The 25,025-nt window shown below is 43.6% G+C and overlaps 3 protein-coding genes across 5 annotated transcripts in view; 2 read left to right on the top strand and 1 right to left on the bottom strand.

Annotated features, from left to right (window-relative positions):
* LOC135487946 (small ribosomal subunit protein eS4-like) overlaps positions 1–25,025 on the top strand; it is a 93,446-nt gene that overhangs the window by 66,035 nt on the left and 2,386 nt on the right. Inside the window, exon 1 of one of the 3 annotated variants that reach the window (XM_064772249.1) lies at positions 18,746–18,749. The exons of 1 other annotated variant lie outside the window; for it this stretch is intronic. In XM_064772249.1, coding sequence (XP_064628319.1) covers positions 18,747–18,749 — 3 coding nt within the window. In that variant the 5' untranslated portion in view covers position 18,746. Of the gene's footprint in view, positions 1–18,745; positions 18,750–24,139; positions 24,182–25,025 lie in introns of those variants that run through there. One more of the 3 variants, XM_064772248.1, reaches the window with a different exon arrangement.
* On the bottom strand, positions 2,577–4,195 carry LOC135487685 (uncharacterized). Its single transcript, XM_064771724.1, has one exon. It carries the CDS (start codon positions 4,193–4,195, stop codon positions 2,975–2,977), a length of 1,221 nt encoding a protein of 406 aa, XP_064627794.1. The 3' UTR covers positions 2,577–2,974.
* On the top strand, positions 20,331–21,374 carry LOC135487684 (uncharacterized). The gene has a single exon (XM_064771723.1). The coding sequence runs from the start codon at positions 20,331–20,333 to the stop codon at positions 21,372–21,374; it is 1,044 nt and encodes a 347-aa protein (XP_064627793.1).

The raw sequence follows: 25,025 nt of genomic DNA, 5'->3' as shown, positions 1-25,025 counted from the left end.
CAGATTGTGTTCAACTGTGTTCATTTGGCAGTAAATTCATTAGCTGCCAATGTATGCCTTAGAGGGGGCAGAATGGCACTGTTTAAACAAGAAGTCTCATCAACAGCCTCAAAGAATATTGGATAGAACGTCACTGTACTGGGTCCCAGTAATAAATATTGCCATAAAGACATATGATATTGTTCTGGGACTTCTGTAAGATTAGTTCTCTCCGCCAAACCCGAGAGTGAAGGATTAAAATCTTGTGTTTATAGGCTAACAAATGCAAACACTTCCAAATGGACCCCCTACAAGAGACGAGTGGCTCTTCTTCTCTCCGACTTTGACACCCTATACGAACATATCAATAGATCAGCCAGCGGTCCTTGGTGTCGCCGCGTGGGTTACGTCCAGTGAAATTGTTTGCAAAGGTCAGGGAACCACGATCTGACATCCATAACCAGCGTATCCCCTTTTCATGCCAGTTATAGTCGGGTGCTACACCACAGTCGGGATAGTGGCCGCCAAATGAATGGTTGTTGAATTTAAAACTGTTCACGTCAACTTACATATCATTAGACAAACCTTCATGAATTCAATGGAGATTTCCACATTACAGGATAGAACCGAAGTGATGGCATCACGCAGATTTAACATGATCACTTCCATACTTACCATCATGACTTGAACGTGCGCCTTAGGTTCTTTGAGCAAATGGTATTTGATTAGAGATGGCAATTAAAATAGCCGTTGAACTTGTACATGAAGTACAGTGATGTACATAATTGACACATGTCTGACTTGAAATTTCAAACTGCGCAGTTCATTCCCGCCTTGATAGCATGACTATTTCTACAATAAAAACCCTTTGAAACCAATCCATACTTTTATCAGGAACAGATACTGTGCTTACCTTCTGCTGCAGCCGTTTTGATTTGTTTCGGAAAATTTGAAGGTATTTTTACGTTTGAAATCGGAGAAAATGTTCCCGCGATGTTCTCCACAGCTCACACACCAACCGACTGGCGTTCAAATCAACCGCGACCGATATGACCAAAGACAATACAGTTGCCGTCACAGCATCCGGGCACTATTCCTCTCCCCCTTGTGCCCGACCGGCTTAAGCAGTAATCTGCTCAAGAGTCTTTTGTTCTGTCAATGGATCAATATGACAGGCATTGTCAAAATGTGGGCTTGGCTTTAGCATACATACTTGTACATGTACATTTGCCGAGCTGTGGAAATGCATTAGGCAGGTTCCGTAAGCCAAAGGACGGCGTAAATGGGGGATGTTCCATAATAGGAGAGACAAGGTTCCGTTGTCTCTCTTTGCCTGTGGTGTCTTTGTAGAGTTGTCCATTAAACACTTCTGTCTCCTGGGTAAAATTTGGTGAGATAGATGAGTGATCCTTAATCCAATCTTGCCAGAGTGAGCAGTCCTTCTCGATAGATTAGGAAGCATCAGTGCCGGCCTGGTTTTGGCAGTCTCCTCTCTGTCGCCGTGTCGGCCTGACAAATGAGCAGCCAGGCCCGCAGCCAGGGTCGAGCCTGACTTGATGGCAGGCACACCGGCTCTCACATCGTGTGGGCAAGACGGCAGTGTAGCCAGGTTCTGGTCAATTCAAACGACAATCTTTCCTCCCACACTCCCCTGACATGGACCAGCAGTACTACATGGAACGTATACAAGACGTACCCATGGGAGCAATGCCACAAGAAACTGACGGGTATATAAACAACTTGATATGTATAGTATAGTTAAGATAAACCGCATGATTAAACCAGGTTCATACTTGCTTTGACTTGATAAATGACGGATCTGCGGAAGCTGGTTCAGGGGTTCCAGCTGTAAATCGTCCCCCGCCCTAAAAACGGGCGATATTTTAAATTTTACGCAAATGCCTAGTTCAAATTTCTTAGCTTAGATGGCGGTACCTGACAGTGACGAAGACTTGTGAAGATGTGACACTAAATTCATAAGGATTTACCGTGGCTCCATGTTGTTTATCTGCTGGGGAGGACCATGTTCTTCAGAAATGACTTTTGCCAATGAGACAGTAGACCGGCCTGGCCCTTCCCTCTAATGGATGTTCCTTTTCGCTACTTGGTGCGCCTTGTCCCCAATTGTGTCAGGTTCTACGTGGTGCCCCATGTCTTCTGGATGTGCCCTCGCCGACGCTTTTCATAAGTTCAAAATTCTGAAAAATTTTCGAAGCCAAAAATTTTCTGGGGGTGATGATGTGTCTTCATTTTGAGCAGAAAAAATCCAGTGAAAAAAATATTTGGACTTCAAACTTTTTTCAATTAACTGTAGCATGACAAATTTGCCGCAAAGAAACATTCGTCTTCCGTCCACATCCTATCAAGCAGGTCAGACATAAGACCATCCACATATTACTGTCCACCAGCAAGAGGTCTTGTGGGTTGTGGAGGGCCTGGACTGAAAGACTTTTATGACACTTCTCTGGAATGCTGTCGATGTTCTTGAGCAGGTCCTGATACAAGTACTGTTTTTCCCATGAGCGATATTGTGCCGTATTAAATTACATTTTCTGTAGCTTTTCTGTAGGTAACAATTTCCCTCTTTCTGGGTTTATTAAAAATAGCGGTAGTGATTTTTACACCATTTGATAACAGACGGTTGATCAGAAACAAGGATAGGGATTACGTCATTCATTGCTCAGCTATACAAAATTGCTGAATGATTACAATGGGTGATTATGGTCATACCCAAGCCTCAAGCTGGATGACAATATGACAATTAAAGTAGACATTTTGGGCTTGATTCTGAATATACATGTGATATGAACAAACAGAATTCAGGTTGATTTTGAAATAGAAACTTGAGCTTTTTCCAGATTTTGCGGGTTCGGAAAGATATTCTCTCACAGACAGTTACGGTATCCTGACAGTTATTTTAAATATACTCCGCCTCTCTATTTCGACAGCCCACTGAGCTCTCTTGAGGCTCACAGAGAAGGTTCGACATGAGTTTCTACAGTAAGGCCGCTTTAGATGTGAGTGCCTCAGGAGTGGCCGACATTGTCCGTTCTGACGTTGGTGTCCCACGCCGTTTCATTCTATCAGGTGAGTCCACAAGTTTCATAGAACTGGACGCTCGCGAGGACACAGGCGACTGCATTATCACTCTCTGAACTTCCAAAATGAATTCCTCCGGCATCAGCTTTTCCGGTAGCCGCTCCGGGAGGTCATAGTTCGTCTGCTCCTCCCCCGCGAAGAAGACATTCTTCGTCTGCTGCGCCTCTTTAGTGCAGAGAGGCGGGTCATACTCCAAGACGAATTCGGGCTTCTTCTTCTCCACCTTGTCGAGTCGTCGCGTGACCATCCGAGACACGGGCCTCGAGTCCGAAGAATTGAGGACACCAGCCTCTGTAAGTCTTTGCATATCTGCCGGTGAGTCGATTTGGTAGCGATGCGACCGCCGATGCATCCGACCGCTGACGATTTTCTGATTGAGATCACGTATTCCCTGAAAGAAGGTCCAACTCGCCCCGTCTGGTGCGATGGACGCCCAGTTACTTTTCCCGGGAGGTTTTATCTTTCTGGACGGTTTGTTCATGAATTTTTCCTTCCGGGGAGTGCTTGGGTAGATGTGACCACTGGCCACTCTGTTTTGGAGTTCATACGTCGGTGTACCAGGAAAATATCGTTTTAGCAAAAGAGCGGTTGTAAAGTGCTGCTCTGAAACGTGCAGGCTGGGGAAAGCGGACTCACAACGATCTGACTGGTTGTGACGTTTGTTCACCCGCATGCAATGGTTGCATGCGGTCGGACCGAGAACCTCGCAACACTGCCGAGACAGAGGCGTCACATCGTCCAAGTCCTCATTGACTCTGCTTTCCGCCCTTGAACAGTTCAGAGGGAAAGGTGTTATATTCCGATCACGATGCACCCCAGAAGCAACCGAGCGACTTCTCATCTTCTCCGGGGACTGCGAGTTTGGCCGAGGCAGCGTGGGGAGTCCAACGGACGTCTTGGGGCGGCTCCACGAGGCAAGCATTTTTATGTCAGACTCCTTGAGAAGTTGTGCATGTATACTCGTCAAGGTGTCCCTCTTGTGCGAGTCCGTGCTACGCCTCTGCTCTTTGTCAGCCCAGCGATAGATGTCCTCCACCTTCACCACACTGGCCCCCTTTCGTGATGGCTTGGGCCTGTGGAAGTCAAGGCTCGCTGGCTGCTGGAAACACACCGCCATCTGAAAAGACATGATATAACAACAGAACATCAAAGAATGTCTGAGACATGCCGATTGCTGGGTTGCTTGGGTGGGGGTGACGAGATATACTTTTGAGGTGTGAAACTCTTCTGAGGGCAGATTGGCACTTGTGAGTGGTCGAAGTAACCTGCTGTTGTCTTTGTCTGATCAGGTCCTGAAACAGAAAACGTAGCCATGAACACTCATACGTATACACAGTCACAGTTGAACTGGGAATACACGTCTGTTCCAAGCTTTTACAAAAACCCAACTATTCATGCTGGTTACATGAAAGGGGTTAACTATCAAGAGTAACGCAGTACCGTGTGTGAGGACTATTCATGCTGGGAAAGGGGTTACAGAGTAACACGGTGCTGTGTGAGGACTGAAAGAAGCTCTTTTTATGCTCGCGACAAACCCGTCTAATCGGACAACCCGCTACCGTCAGGAAGGACAACCTCTTCAATTCGTGTCGCAAGGAAGAACAAACGATCGCGACGAGACAGATAAAACGGGTCACACTTACCATTTTAGTTTCAATCTCAGTACTGATCAGTTAAATTATATTTGGTTTAATGTTATTGATGTACTCCTGATAATGAATCATTACTAAATCCGTAGGAAAAAACGGTTGTGACCCTGCCCAGCGCCTACAGAAGTAAGGCTATGACATTAGCACAACCGGTATGCTATGGACATAACAGGCCTAAGCAGAATGACCTTTCGTCCACCACAAAGAATTCTGAAACGGTTAAACTATTAAAAAGGCTAACCACTGAGTGTGTCGACTAGCAAACTAGTTTCGCAGGAGCTCATTTGACATAGGCCTATAGCAAATCCCATGACGCAACCGGCTGAGACTATAATCCATTATGCCAGGGCAGAAAGTTTATAAACAGTTACCCATTTCCGTCCAAACAAATGTTTTGAGATGGTTAATGCAAATATCCACTCTCGTTAAAGGGCCTAGGCTGACGGCTAAGTAAATTAACGAACGGAAGAAAAAAGCAAACGAATAAAGTCTACCAATGTTGACAGGTAAATATCCGATTATTGGTTTGGAATCGGGACAAAGGAAGTTTAATAGGCCTGAAAGTCGGAACCATTCCCAGGACTGGTCAGATAGCAATTGGTGCAGTTTTAATGAAGACCAAGCCAAAATATTGGTGTATTGGTAGAGAAAGAAACCATATTCACTTGGCTTTGTGAGCGCCAATTTGATCCCCGTTTGATCTGTTGATATTTGGCTTACTCCTGAAACTGTAAATACATGTAATGTCATTGATAATCATATTCTGTGACAACACTCGAATTCCAGAAATCGATAGACATAAAAAATTGATACACAGTCCACATAATTCGCCGCGCAATGGAGTTCGATGAGAGAAGAGTTAGTTAAGTTAGCCAAATCCTTTATTTTCCATCGAATGCATCGCACTGCTTCTTGTGACACTATCCTCTTTTTTATCATATAATCCATGTTGGACACAGAGAAACAGTTGCTTGGCAATTCTAGTTGCGCGTCTGTGACTTCAGTCTCTTACAAGAGCGAATTCGCGCGGGTAACAACATTGAAGCTATTCCAAACAGCTCCTTACATTCCAAGTTGCATGTTATCACAGAATTCACAAACTATATGACACCATAGCGCACACTCGTAAAGTGAAAAATGATACCATTTCGCGATATATTAACTTGAGATAATGTCATACATTGTGTCTTAATTGCGTAATGATTGTCAACATTTATCACCAGGGGCAACGATGTGACGAAAATTCATCAAATAAATTTCTAATTGGCTTTACTGATAGAGCCCACTTCCTTTCCCTTCGCTCTCGTTGTACTGGTAGACAATTATCGATTTCTAATCAAGTTTATGTCACAAGCCAGGGAAATTAATAACTTCCGAATTAACCTTCAGCGAGCTAAATTTCGATAGGGTTGCGCGTATGTCGTATATAGGGAGAACTTGCCCTGTCACTAAGTGCCAGGCGTAGTTTTATATTCTTCCAGATCCGGTTCAGTTCTATTGATCGATGCTGGTCCAATTTAGCTGAACACAAAATACGCCTATTGCTCCAAATTGACCGAAAAGACGCTACTACCATCTACCGTCTAAGAACAGGCCACTGTGGCCTGCGTGGGCATCTTAAACGTATAGGAGTAAGAGACACAGCAGAATGCCAATGCCAGACAGCAGTGCAAACACCAACGCACATCCTACAGGACTGTCCCCTGTACCAGGATTTACGAAATAGATTCTGGCCTGAGGACACGAAGGTCGAAGAAAAGCTGTGGGGAACACAGCCGGACCTTCAGGCGACAAGCCGCTTCATCTCCGCCACAGGACTGAGGTTATAGTACTTAGGCAGGTTGAACGCTGAAGAAGAAGAAGAAGCTCCAAATTGAGACGTCTGCCAATCGCATTATCATTTTTAATAATGTGAAAGACATTATTATCATGAGAAACTAGTTACGAAGAAGAAGAAGATAAAGTAGGACAAAGAGGGAGAATAAGAGGAAGAAAAAGAAGACGACCCAGGAAACAGGCTCTTATGAAACACGCGCCAAGTAAACTGATTATCCGTATGAATGTCTCACCTTTCTTCGAGATGTGAAGCGTCGTGTCGTCATGATGATCCACTGTAACATCAGTAGCTCTGAATGGACCTAATCAGTTCCTTACACCTTCTTCAGCTATTGACACCCATGCACAATGTTTGGGTCGTGCATGACCGGGTGAAATCTTACCTTTTTAACTCATCACCCCTTCCTATCGGCGCATGGGAATGGAAATCCTGAGACTTAGTACAGTATATACTTATACAAATTATCCGGTTTAATACCCTTTACTAAATCTTTTATCCAATTGAGCGATCATGTTTTCTCGAAGAGATCGTGGAAATCCTGCTGGATTCTATTAGTTTGACAGATCATAATTGCCTACATAAACTAATTCAATCGGAAGAAACGATGTTCATTGAATAATCGACAGAGAAACTTAGACCTGATCAGCGCGGTCACCTTTCCAATATGGCCGCCTCGGTAGCCATTTTGAATCCCGTCTCCACTATAGTAGGGGTGCCAGACCTCAGAAATGTGCATAAAACAGGAGCAACTGGGTCACGTCATGACATACTTTTGTTTCTAATATTTTTTTGTAGAGTGGATCATTCTGCATCAGATTCCAGAGGCCTGCTCGGGCAAATCATCCGCGAAACTAATTTTTCAGCTTACTTTTGTATTTTCGGAGCAGTGGAAAATCGCCCCCAAATTTAGGGGTAGGGCAAATGTTATTGCATTTTTCAAAGGGTTCCACATAAATGTTTCCATCATATTTGGTATCTGTGGAAAGCTTATAAGGTGTGCTACATTTTGAGATCAATTGTTTTCTAATTGGGTCAATTTGGGGTCAACTAGAGGTCAAAAGGTCATGGGCGGAAGGGGTAAGTCAAAATCCACGGCTCTCTAAACTCTATGCCATGCTGTGCCCAAGTGAGTTAGACTATTGGAAGCCAACTAATGCAGAATTCTAGAGCACTCCAGTGGGTAGTTTTTTGATACCTAACTAAGCAACAGGGGTAAAGGACCTTTATATTAACCCCTTCAGTTGTGGGGCAAAATTTTGAAAATTGCTAAAAAATGAGCACCTTTCACTAATTAAACTTAATGGTGCAGTTATTGATCACAATCGCTTTCTATTCACAATAATGAACACTGGCAACTTTAATTCTATCATTTTTCACTTTATTAGACTAGTAATTCTTATCAGTTACTATGATGCTCAACGGTACATCACATCTATGGCACAGAGAGCAGATGATCTAATGTCGGAGAACGGTTTCTTCATTCCCGAAAATATCCAGCCAGGATTATTTTCCCACTTCGCATTTGATAATCTGGACTTCCATGAAAATACGCTTGACGGAAAAACCACCCATGGGACCACTCACATAATCTACCAATATGCAGAGGACCAGGCTGAAAGTTTTAACACATCATGCACCATTCCACTAAAGAAGCCAAGGAGGATGTCTCTTCCCACTGCAGACTCATTCCAAACCAAACCAAGCATGTTAACATTGAAGGATCGTCAAAAAGGTCGGTCTCTAGCGGGAATGAAGCTTGTTCCAGATGTGAAAGCAGATGACAGTGAAGTAGCCAGACGTAACTTCATATTCAACCTGTGTCAACTAGGTTCCACAGAGCTGTTGGATGTAGATGACTCAAAGCCTACCACTTGGAGGAGGTTCCATGAATCAATGGTATGGGAAAATGAAGAGAAAACTATCATTGGCTATGGTCCTTTCTTCCCCGAGTCGCCCACTAATCCTGATGTCATTGTGGAATCCGTCAATTACTGCACAGCAGTTGCAAAACAGCTTGGACAAGAGCACTGTATCATTACCTGTGACCAAGCTATCTATGAAATAGTCTTGGCACTTCAAAAGAAGCACCCTGATAAATACGGACATATCATCCTGCGCATGGGTGGTTTCCACATTGCCATGAATTTCCTTGGCGCTGTTGGTCATATGATGAAAGGGTCAGGTATAGAGGATATCATGGTTGAGGCTGGCATATGCCAGACGGGTACGGCAAACAAGTTACTTGATGGAAAAGATTACTACGCTATGATACATGCGCATGCTGTGATTGAGAAAGCAGTTTTCACACTGCTTTGGGAGTCGTTTGAATCATGGGTTAGTGCAGAAGACCAGGAATTGGATGACTTTTCTTCTCTGTCCACCCACTTGGATGATGTGAACAGAGCACTAGCTGATGGGGAGCATGTAGCTTTTTCGGAAAACTTCACTGACGTACTTGAGAGAATGAGGAACAGATTGGATGCCTTCGCCAAAGCAATCGATTCGCCGACTGCTAAACTATGGCTGATGTACTTGGACATGATGCAAATCCTGAATAAATTCATAGCAGCTGAAAGGGCAGGAGTTTGGGACCTGCATATCCAAGCAACTGAAGAAATGATGCCATGTATTGTGGCTGCTGGCCATAATAAGTACACAGCTTGTCTTCCTCACTACCTTGAATCTATGAGGAATCTTCCAACTGCAGTGCAATTACAGTTCCAGAAGGGCAACTTCACAGTCCGGCGACAGCAGGGGAAATTCAATGGTGTGTGGTCCGACATGGCCCTAGAACAAACCTACAACAAGGATGCCAAAACAAAATTGCTGCAGGGAATTTCCCAGAGAAAAGACACTATTGCTAAGTATTTGCGAGCGTTACCATCACTGACATCAGTTTCAGAGAAGACCCTAGAAATGGCGCACATGGGAGGCGAGCAAAAGCGTTCAGAGTCCAGTGAATCAGAAAGAGACAGAAAGTTGATGCAAGTCAAAAAGGCGTTAATAAAAGAAGCTATGGTGGATCCCTTTTCACCATCTAGTGATGATCTGGTTAACATCTCATCTGGACAGGCCACTCAATCGAAGGAACTCGTAGAAGCAAAGCAGAGAGGCTTGGATGCATTGGGTAAGGCTCAAGATTGCAACGTAGAGAAGGTAGTTCCGGTTAGGTTGAAAACCTTTGTTGAAAAAACAACAAAGAAGCCGAAGCAGGCCCAAGTCAAGGAGCTCTATGCCGAGGAGCGACAGGTAGTGCGTAACCTTTGCTTTGCTGAGAATCTGGACCACAAGGAAAAGATTGACCAATTTTCTCATGAATGGACAAAATACCCAAGCTCCCTATTTGAACCAGACACGGAGCATCCCACTGGTTTTGCGATGAGAAAGGGGAACAAGGCTGACTATTCCACGATGTTAAAGACAGCAATGGCTGATGAATGGAAGGAACGAAGTGAACCAGAGCCAGGAGCTTCGATGAAGACAGTTTTTTTTGTTGATTTTATGGCATTCATCCAACGGTACCAGGACTGCAGCAGCACAACCTTTCTTGAGCTGTCAAACAAGTACCTTCATAAAATTATGATGATCAAGCCGAAAGACTGTGAAGTAGTGCATATAGTAGGTGATAGGTATGACATGGACCCGACGAAGAGTTTGAAAATGGAAGAGAGGTTACGCAGGCAGAAAAAGGCTCAAAGTTCCAAAATATACATTCCGCATGATAATCTGAAGCTTCCAAACTGGAAGATATTGGTGTCAAACCAGCAGAACAAACAGAATCTTGAAGAATATCTCTGCAAGGCATGGTCGGACAATTGGCAGCAAATTCCCAGCGGCTGTACTCTTATTCTTGGAGGCCTGTCTCAGGGAGCAGCTATGAAAGTGTCCAATGCAGGTGCCACAGAACTGGAGGACTTGGTATGTGATGAACACGAGGAGGCAGACACAAGGTTATTCGCACATATTGCCTACTCGGCTCAGAATGAAGGGTGCAAGAGAGCAATCATCTCAGCAACTGACACTGATGTGCTGTTGTTAGCCATTTACCATGTTTCCAGAATTGATGGTCTCACCGAACTATAGTTTAGAAAGCAAGATGATACTTACATACCATGTCACTGGATTTCAGTGTTTCTCGCAACTAACTACACAGATCTTACCACTTCGACTATGCTCACCACGTATGCAATGACTGGTTGTGACAGTGTAAGCTACATCTTCAGATGTGGAAAGAAACGCGCCTTGAAAGTTACTCTAGAATGCAACGAGAGTTTGAAACCACTTGCCCAATTTGGGATGCCTGAATCTGGGATTGAAATCAGTGATGATGTACAAGAGGCCTCGCGGAAGTTTATCTGTGCTCTGTATGGAAAGAAGAACTTCTCTGGGTCAATTGATGAACTGCGCTGCCACCTCTTTCAAACGAAGAAGTCAGACATAAGGTCATTGCCACCAACGAGTGACGCATTCAACTTGCATCTGAGGAGGGCTTTATACCAGGCTTTGGTTTGGAAAAGGGCTTCCTTTGCATCACCAATGCTTCCCACTGCGACTGACTTTGGGAGAACACTTCACGGTGGCGCTCTCATGGCCTGCTTGATGACAAAAGCTCCGAAGCCGTCTCTACAGAGCACAAAATGCAATTGTCAGAAGGGAAGATGCAGGTCTAACTGTCCTTGTAGAAAAGCACAACCAAGAGTCGCTTGCACTCTTGCATGCAGGTGCTGTGGAGACCCTCGCAACTGTGACAATAGGCCTACAAGTGAAATTGACCAGGAGTATCTTGACTCTTAGAACAAGGCTAACTGTTCTTATCTGCCATTGCTGTAAACTTTGGTTCCACTATGATGATAGAAGTTCATGTCCTGCTGGTATATAATACTCTGCTATACATATACATGTATAAATACATAACCATTTGTTGCTTTCATATGAAACAAATAAACTATATCATGCACTGTCAAGTTTTTATTGATCGTGAGATGATCTTTCTGTCGTCAATTTTGACTTAGGCAAGTCTTTGAACCTGAAGAGGGCATAAGGGGTTAAATTTGCAAAAACTGTGACAAGAATTACTAGTCTAATAAAGTGAAAAATGATAGAATTAAAGTTGCCAGTGTTCATTATTGTGAATAGAAAGTGATTGTGATCAATAACTGCACCATTAAGTTTAATTAGTGAAAGGTGCTCATTTTTTAGCAATTTTCAAAATTTTGCCCCAAAACTGAAGGGGTTAATATAAAAGTCCTTTACCCCTGTTGCTTAGTTAGGTATCAAAAAACTACCCACTGGAGTGCTCTAGAATTCTGCATTAGTTGGCTTCCAATAGTCTAACTCACTTGGGCACAGCATGGCATAGAGTTTAGAGAGCCGTGGATTTTGACTTACCCCTTCCGCCCATGACCTTTTGACCTCTAGTTGACCCCAAATTGACCCAATTAGAAAACAATTGATCTCAAAATGTAGCACACCTTATAAGCTTTCCACAGATACCAAATATGATGGAAACATTTATGCGAAACCCTTTGAAAAATGCAATAACATTTGCCCTACCCCTAAATTTGGGGGCGATTTTCCACTGCTCCGAAAATACAAAAGTAGGCTGAAAAATTAGTTTCGCGGATGATTTGCCCGAGCAGGCCTCTGGAATCTGATGCAGAATGATCCACTCTACAAAAAAATGTTAGAAACAAAAGTATGTCATGACGTGACCCAGTTTTTGTGGACTGGGTGGCCTTGGCACCCCTACTACTAAAGATAAACAAATGAAGAGATCAACAATACAGATCAATTGGGGGAGGGGTGGAGGAGGAGGAGTTTGTTAATATTCCTAGCTCTCGGAAGTCATCACTCACTACCTGTCCACCAACAAATCTCCAGTCAGTCTAGTCATGGAAAAAATTAGACAGATATGGTTGCATGGTTGGGATCTGACTAGTTACGGCAGTTCAGAGAAGGTCTCGGTATATATGATTACTAAAGTCACAGAATTGATGTCTATACACGTTTGCAACCTTGAGACCTTCCCCAAATACCCTCTGTTCCCCGTGCTGAGAAAATCACCGGGTAATGTCCAGCGCTCCTTCGGTTTGCACACAGGCAGGACTGGCCGGGGAACTTATCAAGGTTTCCTGTCATACGGCGACCTTAAGGACTCCTACCTATACCTGTATTGCAACAGGTCCTTATGGCGTTCCGCAAAACCTCAGCCGACGTACGTACGTATATACCATCAAAACATGAGACGAATGTAATGGTCGCGTACCAAACTGAATGCTATAAAGTTCTTTATCTGATCAAAAAGACAATCTCCCCGGATTAAATACCTTTCAGACCTAGATTTACTTTCAATTAAGGTTTGATATGTTTATATCTTGTTTGAATTTGGCTTGCCTTGGGTGATGTTGGACGAACCTTGGACTAATCCTATTCAAACTCTAGTCTTTAAATGGCCAAACAAAACAGAAATGTATGAAATATTAATATCATTTTGTGTTCTGGTATTGGCCAATAATGTCCCCAAGGTCTTGTTTGAAGTGTCTGTTGAGAAGTCTGCTTTCGCGAGTCGAGTGCCCCCTGAGTGAAGTATTTCAAACCAACTCAACCTTGTAACTTTATCAGGGTGTGGTATGATTTTTAAGTGCTAAAAGGACAAATTCGTCTTCGCACGTGAGATGGCGATACTATGAACACTAAAAGAAGCTGAAAATGTCTTTTCGTAGAATCAAGTGGAAAGGACATTCATGCCATTTATGCCCGCTTTTGCGAGAGCATTACACAGACGAACAATAACGACCATATGTCATGGTGCAACAAAATCAGTTGTCTTGTATCACCCATGTAGAACGCAAGTGTAATGTTGTCGTGTACAGCTAAAGGACCCTTTGAAGGTTGTGTCAATGTCTTCCCAACCTGACCAGATAACCAGCTGAAAACAGTTTTGAGACTGATGATTTTGGTGATGTTGGTTCCTTTTGAGCAGAAAAAAAAGTGAAAAAAATATTTGGACTTAGAAATTTTTTCCTGACATTGCAAGGAAGTTATGACGGGTAATAATGATATTAAAATTTATAGAAAGAGCAATTGAGAGTTATTTGATTTAGTGTGATAACCTCAGGACATGTTGAACAACAAATATACTTATCATTTTATTAGACTAACCACTTATTTTGACTGTGACTGACCCTTATTTTATCTCGTGCACCGAACACTAATAGACCATACATAGATATTAAGGAATGCAAACTGTTAGGAGTTGAGCCTAATTCCGTCACATCATAAACCTCAATACGTTGATTTTGCCCCATATTTTCTTAAACCCCGAAATTATGAGTCCTTGTCAATGATCTGATGCGTTTGACCCAATCAGTCTAGTTTCTTGAGCAGATTGACCAACTCATAGTGATTACTAAGAAGTTCAAATATTACAAGTATGACATTTTCCTGGTCATGAATATCATTTTGCCATTGAAAAATGTAACTCGAATGGAATGTCTGAAGTTTTTATGATTCATACTAGCTAGAACTATTGGCAGGTCAATTAATTATCGTAGAAAGTGGGACAAATGTAGTCTTGGAACTCTCGGTAGAATGTTACTGAGGTATATGCAAGACAATGCAAGGCGAATTGGTATTAACATTGGAACGTGCTAAGCAATATTGCGATCAATCAAGCCATCATAACATTCGATTATATTTTCGTGACAAAGTAAATACTTGGTCGCATAATGAGGTATGGGGTACATTTTCTATTTGTTTGATTCGATAGCGAGGTTTTGAGAGTAAACAGTATCGGTGGATGACGTCATAATGAGTCCTATCGATTGTTATGGCGACACAAGAACATTGCACTGACCACAGGTGGTTGAACTAAAATAAGCCTACATCAAATACGTGATATTTCAGCTTCTATCGCGAGCGTCTCTAGACGACTGTCGCAAACTGTGACCAGACGACAAGTGTTTTGCTGTGATTTTGACTCAGTTAAGCAGTCTAGACGGTTGCTGGTGGCAACGGATTTATACCAATGCATTAACAACGTGTTGACTGTCAATATTCAGGATTTAGATCGATATATTGGGAAATAAGGTTAATTCAGGATTTGAATTTCGTTACGGCGTTCGCCTGTGGTGAGACACGTGTGGCAGATGATGATATGAGATGGAGGATTATTTGCCAGTTGTGATTCAAATAAGTTGGACTAACTTTTAAAAACTTTACTTGAACAAGTTCATAAATGGAGATCTTCACATACAGCGTCCCAAACGTCAGCAAGATCCGTATTTGAACAGAGTCGTAAAATTTATCTCGCCGGGACTGACATTCCTACCATTCCTGCAGTCCCAGACGCTGTTGGCTTGTTTCACCATGAGGCGCAGAAATGGTTAACAAATACGATTGAATCTCTCACATTCTGACGATTTCGTTAGTGTTCTTTTAGGAGTAGCATCGTTGGTCGCAGCCGGGGAAAAAGGAACGATATTATCGTGCTTGAGAACAAAGAAGCCTTGTGCTGAAGCAAAGTGGCGATCACGAACCGAATAATTTAGAAATCGATTGAGAAATCAAGGCGAAAGCGGTAACATTGAGCCAGTATGATCGATAGCCGAAGGCAACGCTGGAGAGATTGAGGTACATGTACTTGAAAGTGTGATATCTTCAAAGCAGAAAGAAAGTGACTATTAGGACATGAAATGCCATAACCCATAAACGGGTGTTATTCTCCAGAATTGACTTCTCATGATCTCATCCGTCCAGATGCAACGATGCAGCGTTCCTGTTAAGCAGGCTCCAGTGATACCTAAATTCAACTTCAATTCCTACACAAGGCTAACAAAACCGGATCCGGCTGAAGGGATCCATGTAACGTTACCCGAGATTGACCTGGAATTCCAGCATTCCGGGCAAAACGACCAGAGCGAGTCAGGAACACAACCAGAGGACGTTCACTCAGCCGTTCAGTCCCAGGAAGAAAAAACTGATGATTTACATGTAGAGAGATTCGTCGAGGAACCTCAAGGAAGAGCGAAAAAGGTAAAAAATTCGCAGACGTCTGGTACTTCGCGTACCCGCAGAGAATCCCGCGGTCATTCGGGGAAACGAAGGGTCTCTATTCGGTCGAAATTGAAGAAGACTGAAATTGGACTAGCAGACGTTCTGTCCGCCATTGATAGAGGATCTCGTGACCCGCGCGAGAGCCAAGAGAACGAATTGAAAGAGAGGTCTTATCAAGAAAATATCGGTGATATCTTGGATTCGTTGACCCACGGGGTGGATTCATGGGATGTCGTAGATAGGAGAGCAAACGTACGTGGCAGGAAGAAGACTCGCGGGCACATCAAGTTGAAAACGCATCGCCCGAAAGGTGGCGGTAGAAGAAGAAACATGGCGTCTGGAAGAACCAATTTGGAAACTGTGGTGGCGAGGTCGCCGTCTGTTTGCAGGGCGTACAGTAAAGAGGATATACTTGTCCCGATTGAAATGTCATCTAGGTTTATCTCAACCATTGCTCAGGACACTGATAGTGTGAACAGGGTATTTGGCAACAATGGTTGGTTAATGAGACGCTCCAAATCATTGGACAGAATCGGACTGATGGCAAGTCCCTGCAGCAGTGCCAGCAACCCGCAGAAATCCACCATAGGAGAACGAGGGAGTCAGGAACGTAATGGATTCCTCCCAATCATGAGTCCGAGGCCAGGTGTTGTCAATCAAAGACCTCTGGGGACATCGCGATCCTATTCAGTCAGTGCAAAACGAGGGACGAGGCAAAATGCTGATTCGGACTTTATGGATCAGTTCTCAAAAAGTAGACAGTTGAGCCATAATAAGCATACGAAAAGTCCGGTGATGTTGACTTTGGATGCAAACGTTTCAAAGGAAAGTGATGGCAAACGCGGCTCAATTGAATCGGGCGTGTATCGGAGACTTAAAAGTGCTGACTTGTCTCGAGAAGGGCATGTTGACGCTCAAAACCTCACCGCAATGAAATGCACTTTATTACAACGCGAGTCCACTAATGGGACTGTTACAAACGGTGCTAATGTGAAGCAGAGTGATAGTGTGGTAATCAAAAAGGGTAAGGAGAATATGCAAGCCAGGGTGGTCGCTGAGAGAAAGAGTCTAACGAACCCTAATAAGACTTCAGAGTCTGAAAACCAATCGAGGTCTCGACCGGATACAAATTCTGATGAGAAAAAGGATACGAAACAGAAAAGGACGAATGGTCATTCAGGAATGAATGGTTTCAGAGAACTGCCGAAATCTATTCTAAAAATTAAACAGGAGACTGTGCCCTGTGTTGAGGAGTCAAGTAATTCTAGCTCTGGGACTACAGGAGAGTCTAGCTCAAGTGCGTCTTCTGCGACGCGGAAGACGCGGAAAAAGAGGTTGGTGGCAGAGAGGTTAGCGCGGGCGAATCTTGGCTTGAGTGAGTTCACTGGGGTGGAGGTTGAGCTGGAGATGGGCTCGGGAGTGATCGTGTCACACTATCCTGGGGATACACAAGCGGGATTGGTCCTGGAGAGGAAACCAACCAAAGTACGCTTCAATTCTGACGATGAGGTGATGGAGTATGTGCCATGGTCGTATCAAAAATGAACAATTTGAACTTTTTTAGATAAGTGGAACAATAGTGAGCAATGAACAGGCCAGATAGTGAAATGATTCCTTTCTCTGTGGTCGGCGGAAACCTTTGATTTGGTAATACCATTTTCAGGGTGAATGTTCTACTCTTCGGTAGAGTGCAAGCGCTCCCCGATTCAGATGAGTTAATATCATTCTCAGATTAATTCTAGCAATACAGAAAGTAGTGTCCTTTTTTACAGTCGTCGAACAATGACAAGCTTTTACCATGACCAGAAAAATATGTTGTGATATCGCTTTTATCAATGCTGCTGTTTGATTTTGTAAAAAAAGAGTAAATGATTCATAATTCATTTCGGAATCTTGTTTTGCTTTGATGGAGTCATTCACTTCTAAACCACTTTAATCATAAACCAAAAACATTGAGCTATATTTTTCATTGGAAATTACGAAAGTTTGGTGAGAAGAAATCCATATTTCTTCAAAGCTAGCCTTGATCTTTTAAGAACCAAGGAGTGACTTACATGTATTCATGAATGGGTTCGTTTCAGTTTTCGGCATGGTGGGTGGTATACCACTAGCTTGGAAATTATTGGAAAACTAATGTAATTAATTATGAACAGGGTGTATGATACTCTAGTATGTATATATATAGAGTTATTAGTATGATTTACCGATATTCAATACTGCAAACCTCACTTTCCTAACAAAGCCATGGCTCGGGAGTATGACAGATTCCAATGCAGCCTGCAGCCGGTGCATCGATTTTCATGGAGTTCAAACACCCTGAGAAACTGCAACTGTGTTTATGCTGATGCACTGTTTCCGTCACAAAATACACAGCAGCACCACCAGCAGCAGCACCAACAGCATCAGCAGCAGCATCGCCACCAGAAGCACTGAGCACCAACAGCATCAGGAGCAGCACCACTACCACCAGCAGCACCAACAGCATCAGGAGCAGCACCACTACCACCAGCAGCACCAACAGCATCAGGAGCAGCACCACTACCACCAGCAGCACCAACAGCAGCACAGCAGCAGCAGCATCACCACCAGCAGCACCAACAGCAGCAGCAGCAGCAGCACCACTACCACCAGCAGCACCAACAGCAGCAGCAGCAGCACCACTACCACCAGCAGCACCAACAGCAGCAGCAGCAGCAGCACCACTACCACCAGCAGCACCAACAGCAGCAGCAGCAGCAGCACCACTACCACCAGCAGCACCAACAGCAGCAGCAGCAGAAGAAGAAGAAGCCACAGCAGCAGTAGAAGAATCTGTGGACGCAGCACCAAAAGAATCAGAATCAAGCAGCCAGCAGAAGAAGAGGTCCAACTTTTTTGGCGTTTAAAGCATGATGTTTCATTAGGGCGTACAGGGCCTGGCCGGTCCTTCGTCGTTATTTTGAAAACACACGTGCATACTTTCTAGATGAACAGCCCCCGTTAATGACTTGTTTTCTTAAAGCAAATCGCAAAAAAGTTTACGTTTGTTTGGAATGTCACTTTGTTGATATAGCTTTGAAATATAATTGACTGTTCTCGCCGACTCGAGCTGTTCCACTTGCTATTCACCTTGTGCTATTCGTTGCAAGATGATTATGCAGTGGGCTTGATGATCGATATAGTTGGTGTAAATGGTTGTTCCTCCAAAAATTATAATCAATTAGTTTAAAGACTTCTAGCTTATCAAACGACTCAAAGATTTTAACACTTTGATTCGAAATATCTTATGACTGTAAACGCACAACGTATTCACCTCATTCATTCATTGCTGTAAGTTCCTGAGCAGAAATATGCCGATTGCAAGCTGTGTCCAGCATTTGCAACAGGTCATCTTGACCCTCAAAGTGTATTGACATTGCTAAGCTTCCAGACACGGATGCCGGCACGAAACAGCGTCGTCGTCACCGGCATCGGCGACACCAGAATGATTTCATTCGGCATATCGTCGGTAATGATCGGAAACCATCGGGCGGTAATCTCCGATTCCTCTACAACGGATGACGGCATGGACAGCAACCCAAGGGAACAAATATCTTGGAATGTCGTTTTTTTTGCTGTGTCTATTTGTGATACCAATTTGTTTCAATAATGTCTCGAATATTCAACACGAACAGCTCAAACAAGAGGGTCGCTAGGCATGTCGGTTTCAGGTGAGAAAGTGAGGAATATATGAATAAATATACCTAAAAAGCAGGCGAGGAACTATGAGGGGTGCAGGTGGTCGAGACCCACGTTAAGCGTATTCAAATCAATGCACCTCGTGCGCGATGGTAATAAGAAAAAATGAAAATATTTCCACATATCTAAATAATTAAAAGGCATTCGGTATATGTATAAGTATATATTATGGTACCTTGTGGCTACAACTTTGGTACAACCGCAGCGCAGTATAGCCTATAATTGGCGGAGGGAAGTTTCTCATGGACTGAAAACCCAGCAAGATACCTTAGTAGTTACTGTTGCTGGCGGTTCTCTTCCAGTTTACATTATAATCTTTCAAACTCGTGAAGGTGGAAGCCGGAGGAACAACCGACCTGGATCAGTCAGCGGATATATCAAAGACAGTGAAGTGGTAGCATAGTGAATCATGGCACTCCAGTCTTCTTGTGTTAAGTTTTTGGCCGACGATATTCTCATTCAACGAACTTCACAGAGGAAATTGTAAGTGGGACAATCGCAGTGCAACGCCTTCTATCGCAATGTCACAGCCCGAAGACCCGAATGTAGCTGACGAAATATTTTGACGAATCTTGGTCGCATCGAAGCCGAACGAATGCGTTATCTTCGTTGTTATCGCCGAACATCAGACATCCATCCAATTCTGATTCTGGCTTCTAGCTGTCAGAGCGACGACACTCCAGCAGACGTTGGTGTGTTATTATACATGGTAAAGACGTAAGTCGGTAGTAAAAGATTTCGAAAATTCTCGACCGGTCAAGTACGACAACTGAAGACACATAAAGACACACAAACAGACGGAGACGATGATTAGGACGCGATTGGAGTTGTTCATGCGATTTTAATAACCAATGGCGAGTTGTGAGCGTGCATTCAGAGTACTTGCGTCTTGGTCGCGCTTGTCAGACAAGGACTGATCACCAGAGCCGAGAATTCGGCCTGGTTTCTGGCATGCACATTTGTCACAATCACTCAAGTCTATCTGAGAGATCAGAATGGTGACGCCAACCAGCCGGTCGACGTCGGTCGGTCTTAGTGTCGTCGTGATGATGCTCTTCATACCATTGTTCATGTACTCGGTGGAGAGATCTGCAGTGATGCCTAAAATGATCAGACAGCTCATCGGACCAAAGATATTAATCCTAACACCCATACGAAACGCAGAGACAGAATTAGACTGGTATGCAAGACTGATTTGGAATTTCAGTTACCCGCGCTCCCTGGTGTCTATCGCGTTTGGAGAAGACAATAGTAATGATGCGACAGTTTTAAAAGCGACAGAATTAGTCACATCGCTCAGACAAGAATTTAGGCGGGCGGAAATCTTCCAATTGCACGAGCTGAATGGTACAGCGAAGGCATGGAAGAACAAACATGCCAAAGCAATTCAGTACGAACGACGAAGCCATCTTTCGATTGTGCGAAACATGTTAGTGTCGTCTGCTTTAAAAGATGAAGACTTCGTGCTTTGGATTGATAGTGATATTGAGGAGGCCCCGCGAGACATGATTGACCAGATGCTACAAGTGCACAAGGATATCGTTGTACCCGTCTGCTTGATCAGACATGGAAAAAGGGAGACTGTTTACGACAGGAATACATGGATCGAGACGAAAAAATCGCTGAGGTTTCAGAAGAACGCCGACTCGAACTATCTCCTCCTCGAAGGTTATCGTCAAAGAAGACCATTGAGGTCTTTTGCATTGCTGAAAAATGTGAAATATAAAGGCGATGTTGTGAAAGTCGATGGAGTTGGGGCATCTGTCCTTCTTATCAAAGCTGTCCATATTAGAAAAGGTCTTTGTTTTCCGCCCTTTGTATTCAAAAGGCATATAGAGTCGGAGGGTTTAGCGCGGATGGCGCACGAAATGGGACTGACTATGTGGCTTATGCCCAAGTTAAAGGTATATCACGCTTGCAATGAGGAATCATCGCAAGCGGCGTGTTTTAAAGAAAAGGACTCCGCTCCGAAAGTCAAACCAACAAAGGTGCCTAGAAGGAGAAATAAAAAACGACGCAAATCATTGTCGACACTTTAGTCACAACCAATCATCATCAATTTTCACACATGCGCAGTCGTCAACGATCTGTCTCATCTCTCTCACCATGTTGGCAACACGACGGAGCAGCATGAACAGATTCGGCCTGGCTGTGACTGTCTCATCTCTCTCACCATGCTGTCAACGCAGTGGAGCACCCAGGACAGATTCGGCTTGGCTGTGACCGTCTCATCTCTCTCACCATGTTGACAACTTGGCAGAGCAGCCAACAAGACTGATGTGGCCTGGCTGTGACTGTCTCATCTCTCTCATCATGTTGCCAACACGACGGAGCAGCATGAACTGATTCGGCCTGGCTGTGACTGTCTCATCTCTCTCACCATGCTGTCAACACAGTGGAGCAGCCAGGACTGATTCGGCCTGGCTGAGACCGACTCATCTCTCTCACCATGTTGACAACTTGGCAGAGCAGTAAAGACTGATGTGGCCTGGCTGTGACCGTCTCATCTCTCTCACCATGTTGGCAACATGGTGGAGCAGCCAGGACTGATTTGTTCTGGCTGTGACCGTCTCATCTCTCTCACCATGTTGTCAACACGGTGGAGCAGGAACGGCTGATTTATGAAGACAATGTAACTTTTCAAATCTAGCTACATGAGAAATTTCTTTGATATATCTACTATGACATCTTCTCTGATATACTTCCAAATATCATACCGCTGTAATCATCAAGTTCAAGCAACAGTGTCCATACATGCATTTTGATACAATAAAACATAACTGTAAACGTCTCCTATTCAAAGGGAATGTCTCGAACTGTTTGGGATTTGGTAGGCCCGGTAGTGACATCTATACTACCAAATATTAACCAAACATCCACAGGAAGAGCAAAGACAGTCACGTATTTTCAGGTTTCACGAGAGAAGAATATGGATGTGGCCAACTCTTTTGGGGTTGGAAAAGGTACATTATTCACTCCCTTAGGGTGCCCCACCCCCTCCACAGCTACGTTTTCAAAGCAGGAGTGTACGATGTCCCTCTTCCCGAGTTTGGAGGGCGGACGAGAGGGGCCGGGCTTTACTCGAGTTATTGCAACAACCATGTGTAGGCCACCCCCTAGTTATATGGAGTTGTTGATACGGTTTACGAGCCCAATTGATTCGGTTCATGCCCATTTCGCCTTGTCTTTTTTCGCCTTTTCCCATTTTGCCTTTAAAAAATATACATTTCGCCTTCTCCTATTTCGCCTTTTCCAATTTTGCCTCTTCCCAATCCGCCTTATTCTATCTCGCCTTTGTCTTTTTTCGCCTTTTCATTTTTCGCCTTATGCTATTTTGCCTCTGTTTTATCTTGCCTTATCACAAGTTGCCTTATCCATTCTTGCCTTCGTCTCAGTTTGCCATTGTCTTAATCTGCCTTCTCCTATTTCACCTTGTCCTAATTTACCTTTGTCCTAATTCGCCTTCATCCTATCTCGCCTTTACCCACCCCGCCTTTGTATTATTTCGCCTTCTTCCTACTTTGCAACAAACTTGGTGTCTTTACCCATGTTTGTTGAGTCAATCTTTCATATGAAAGTGTCTTCAACAGTGTTGAAGGGCTTCTAGGGTCCATTCGGGGGTACCCCCAACCAAAACCCGGTGGACATTGCCAAAATTACAAGTGTAGATAACTTCTCAGCCATTATAGTCATATTACATTTCATACCATATTACAAAAGACTTTTGTCTCTTTTACCCATGTTTGTGGGGCCAATCTTTCATAAGAGTGTTTCCACGAATTATGTTTTGGTACCCTACCCAAGGCTGTTGCTTAATTACCAATATTTTCAAATCTTCATAACTTCTGAACCATCTACATGTAAGCTTACATGTATCTCCAAAACCAACTTAGTATCTTTACCCATGTTTGTCAAATCTTAGAGTTTTCCAAGTCTTTCATGGAAATATTTTGGCATTAGTGTTTTGGCATTCTTTGATAAGTAAGACTTGTGACCTGGTACTATATAGGAGGGATGGGGGTGCTAAGTATTTTATTGATCATTTAAAGTGTGAGTGCTTCTGAAGTTCTTTATTATGGACTATGGTCAATAGGCCTCATTCCAGCAATCTGGAAGATGTATTCCTTTGATCATTGGGGAATTATGAGGCCTTCTCACAGAACGAGTTAGCTCTCAAGACAACGAGGCAAAATAGAACAAAGGCAAGATAAGCAAAGGCGGATTGATAAAAGGCGAGGTGAGATATGGCGAAACGGGAGAAGGCAAAATGGGAAGAAGGCGAATTGACACAAAGGTCAATCAAGAAAAGGCAAGATGAGATAAGGCAGGATGACACCAAGGCAGAATAGGACAAAGGCGAAATAAGAAAAGGCAAACTAGGATGAGGCAAGATGAGAGGAAGGCGAGTTGGGAAGAAGGCCAATTGGAACAAAGGCGAGATAAGACGATGGCGAAATCGTAGAAGGCGAATTGAGAAAAGGCAAGTTAGGAGAAGGCTAAATGGGAGAAGGCAAAATTGGATAAGGCGAATAAGGTTAAGGCGGAATGGGCAGATACCATTGATTCTACTGGAACAATCAATATCTAAAAATATATATGTCATATGATAAATTTGAATCAATAAATTATAGATGAGGTTGCATTTGGGGTGAGTTTTGTATGTATCTTTTACCCATATTGACAGGTAAAGTGACGTCACGTCATGTTCAAACGTATAAACTGTGCACAGCGACCTGACGAGCGGTCAATAAGAGAGAAAATTACTCGTTACTGTTTGGTGAGACCTGCACTTCCTCTCACAATGGATTCTGGGTAAAAGCCTTTTCCTCCGAGACTTTTCAAGATGGTGGGTTTTAATATGTTATACTTATTTAAATCCTTCTCCATCCTCTTATCAAGCACATACACCATCCTCATACTCTGTAATACGACAAAGTAGTATATAATCTTTGAAAACAGGTTTCTATATGTACAGAGATATTGGTAAAAAGTGGTGTAAATCTGTATTGAAATCTCGCCTGTTCTCCAGTTTACCGTCCGGACGTGTTCGATCGTAGTACATTTCGTGTACATTATGTATGTTGCCTACAGCATGCATGTAGTAGGACTAGGAGGCAGTGTAGTGTATAAAGTGCAACATGTGTGGGTCTGCTGATAACCCATTCGTTTTGTGAAGCCCGAGTCCTCGGCCGCAGCTCGCCCAGCATCAATCTGGTGAGCATGATCAGGCTCAGCATGGCCATGATGTTATGAGCCCTGTGCCTGGTGCTGGGGGAATAAGTTTACAATCCCCGTTCACGGCCCTAAAAAGAGGTCATCAGTTGCCTAGTATGGTATGTTAAAGAAGTGCCACTGTTCAATGGATTTTTAGTTGAATGAATGTGATCAAACTGGGCCTACGTAATTTCTGATCGGGGATTAATGTAAATTTTAGCCAAACTGAGTGCCAGAGTGGTGTGGAAGGCACTGCTGACAACTCGAATGCACACTGCTACTGACAGCGGCACTGTGACTGTGTCCTGTGACTCGCTGACTGACTGAGAGTGAGAACATTGTTAATATGATGAAGATGTCATTATGGCCGCAATTGTTGATGACGGCTGTAGGCGGCAGGCGTTGTATTACGTTGGACACTATCACCACTTCTGGTGTGCGTATTTGTCTTGACTCTTGGCTCCATATCATGTGGT

This window comes from Lineus longissimus, chromosome 5, assembly GCF_910592395.1.
Source record: "Lineus longissimus chromosome 5, tnLinLong1.2, whole genome shotgun sequence".
Taxonomy (NCBI): domain Eukaryota; kingdom Metazoa; phylum Nemertea; class Pilidiophora; order Heteronemertea; family Lineidae; genus Lineus; species Lineus longissimus.
The sequence above is the reverse complement of the archived record's forward strand: the minus strand, read 5'-3'. Positions and strand labels throughout refer to the sequence as shown.

Bases quoted from the DNA above. Each gene is read 5' to 3' on its own strand.
- LOC135487684 (XM_064771723.1), top strand. From the start codon at position 20,331: ATGGTGACGCCAACCAGCCGGTCGACGTCGGTCGGTCTTAGTGTCGTC.
- LOC135487685 (XM_064771724.1), bottom strand. From the start codon at position 4,195: ATGGCGGTGTGTTTCCAGCAGCCAGCGAGCCTTGACTTCCACAGGCCC.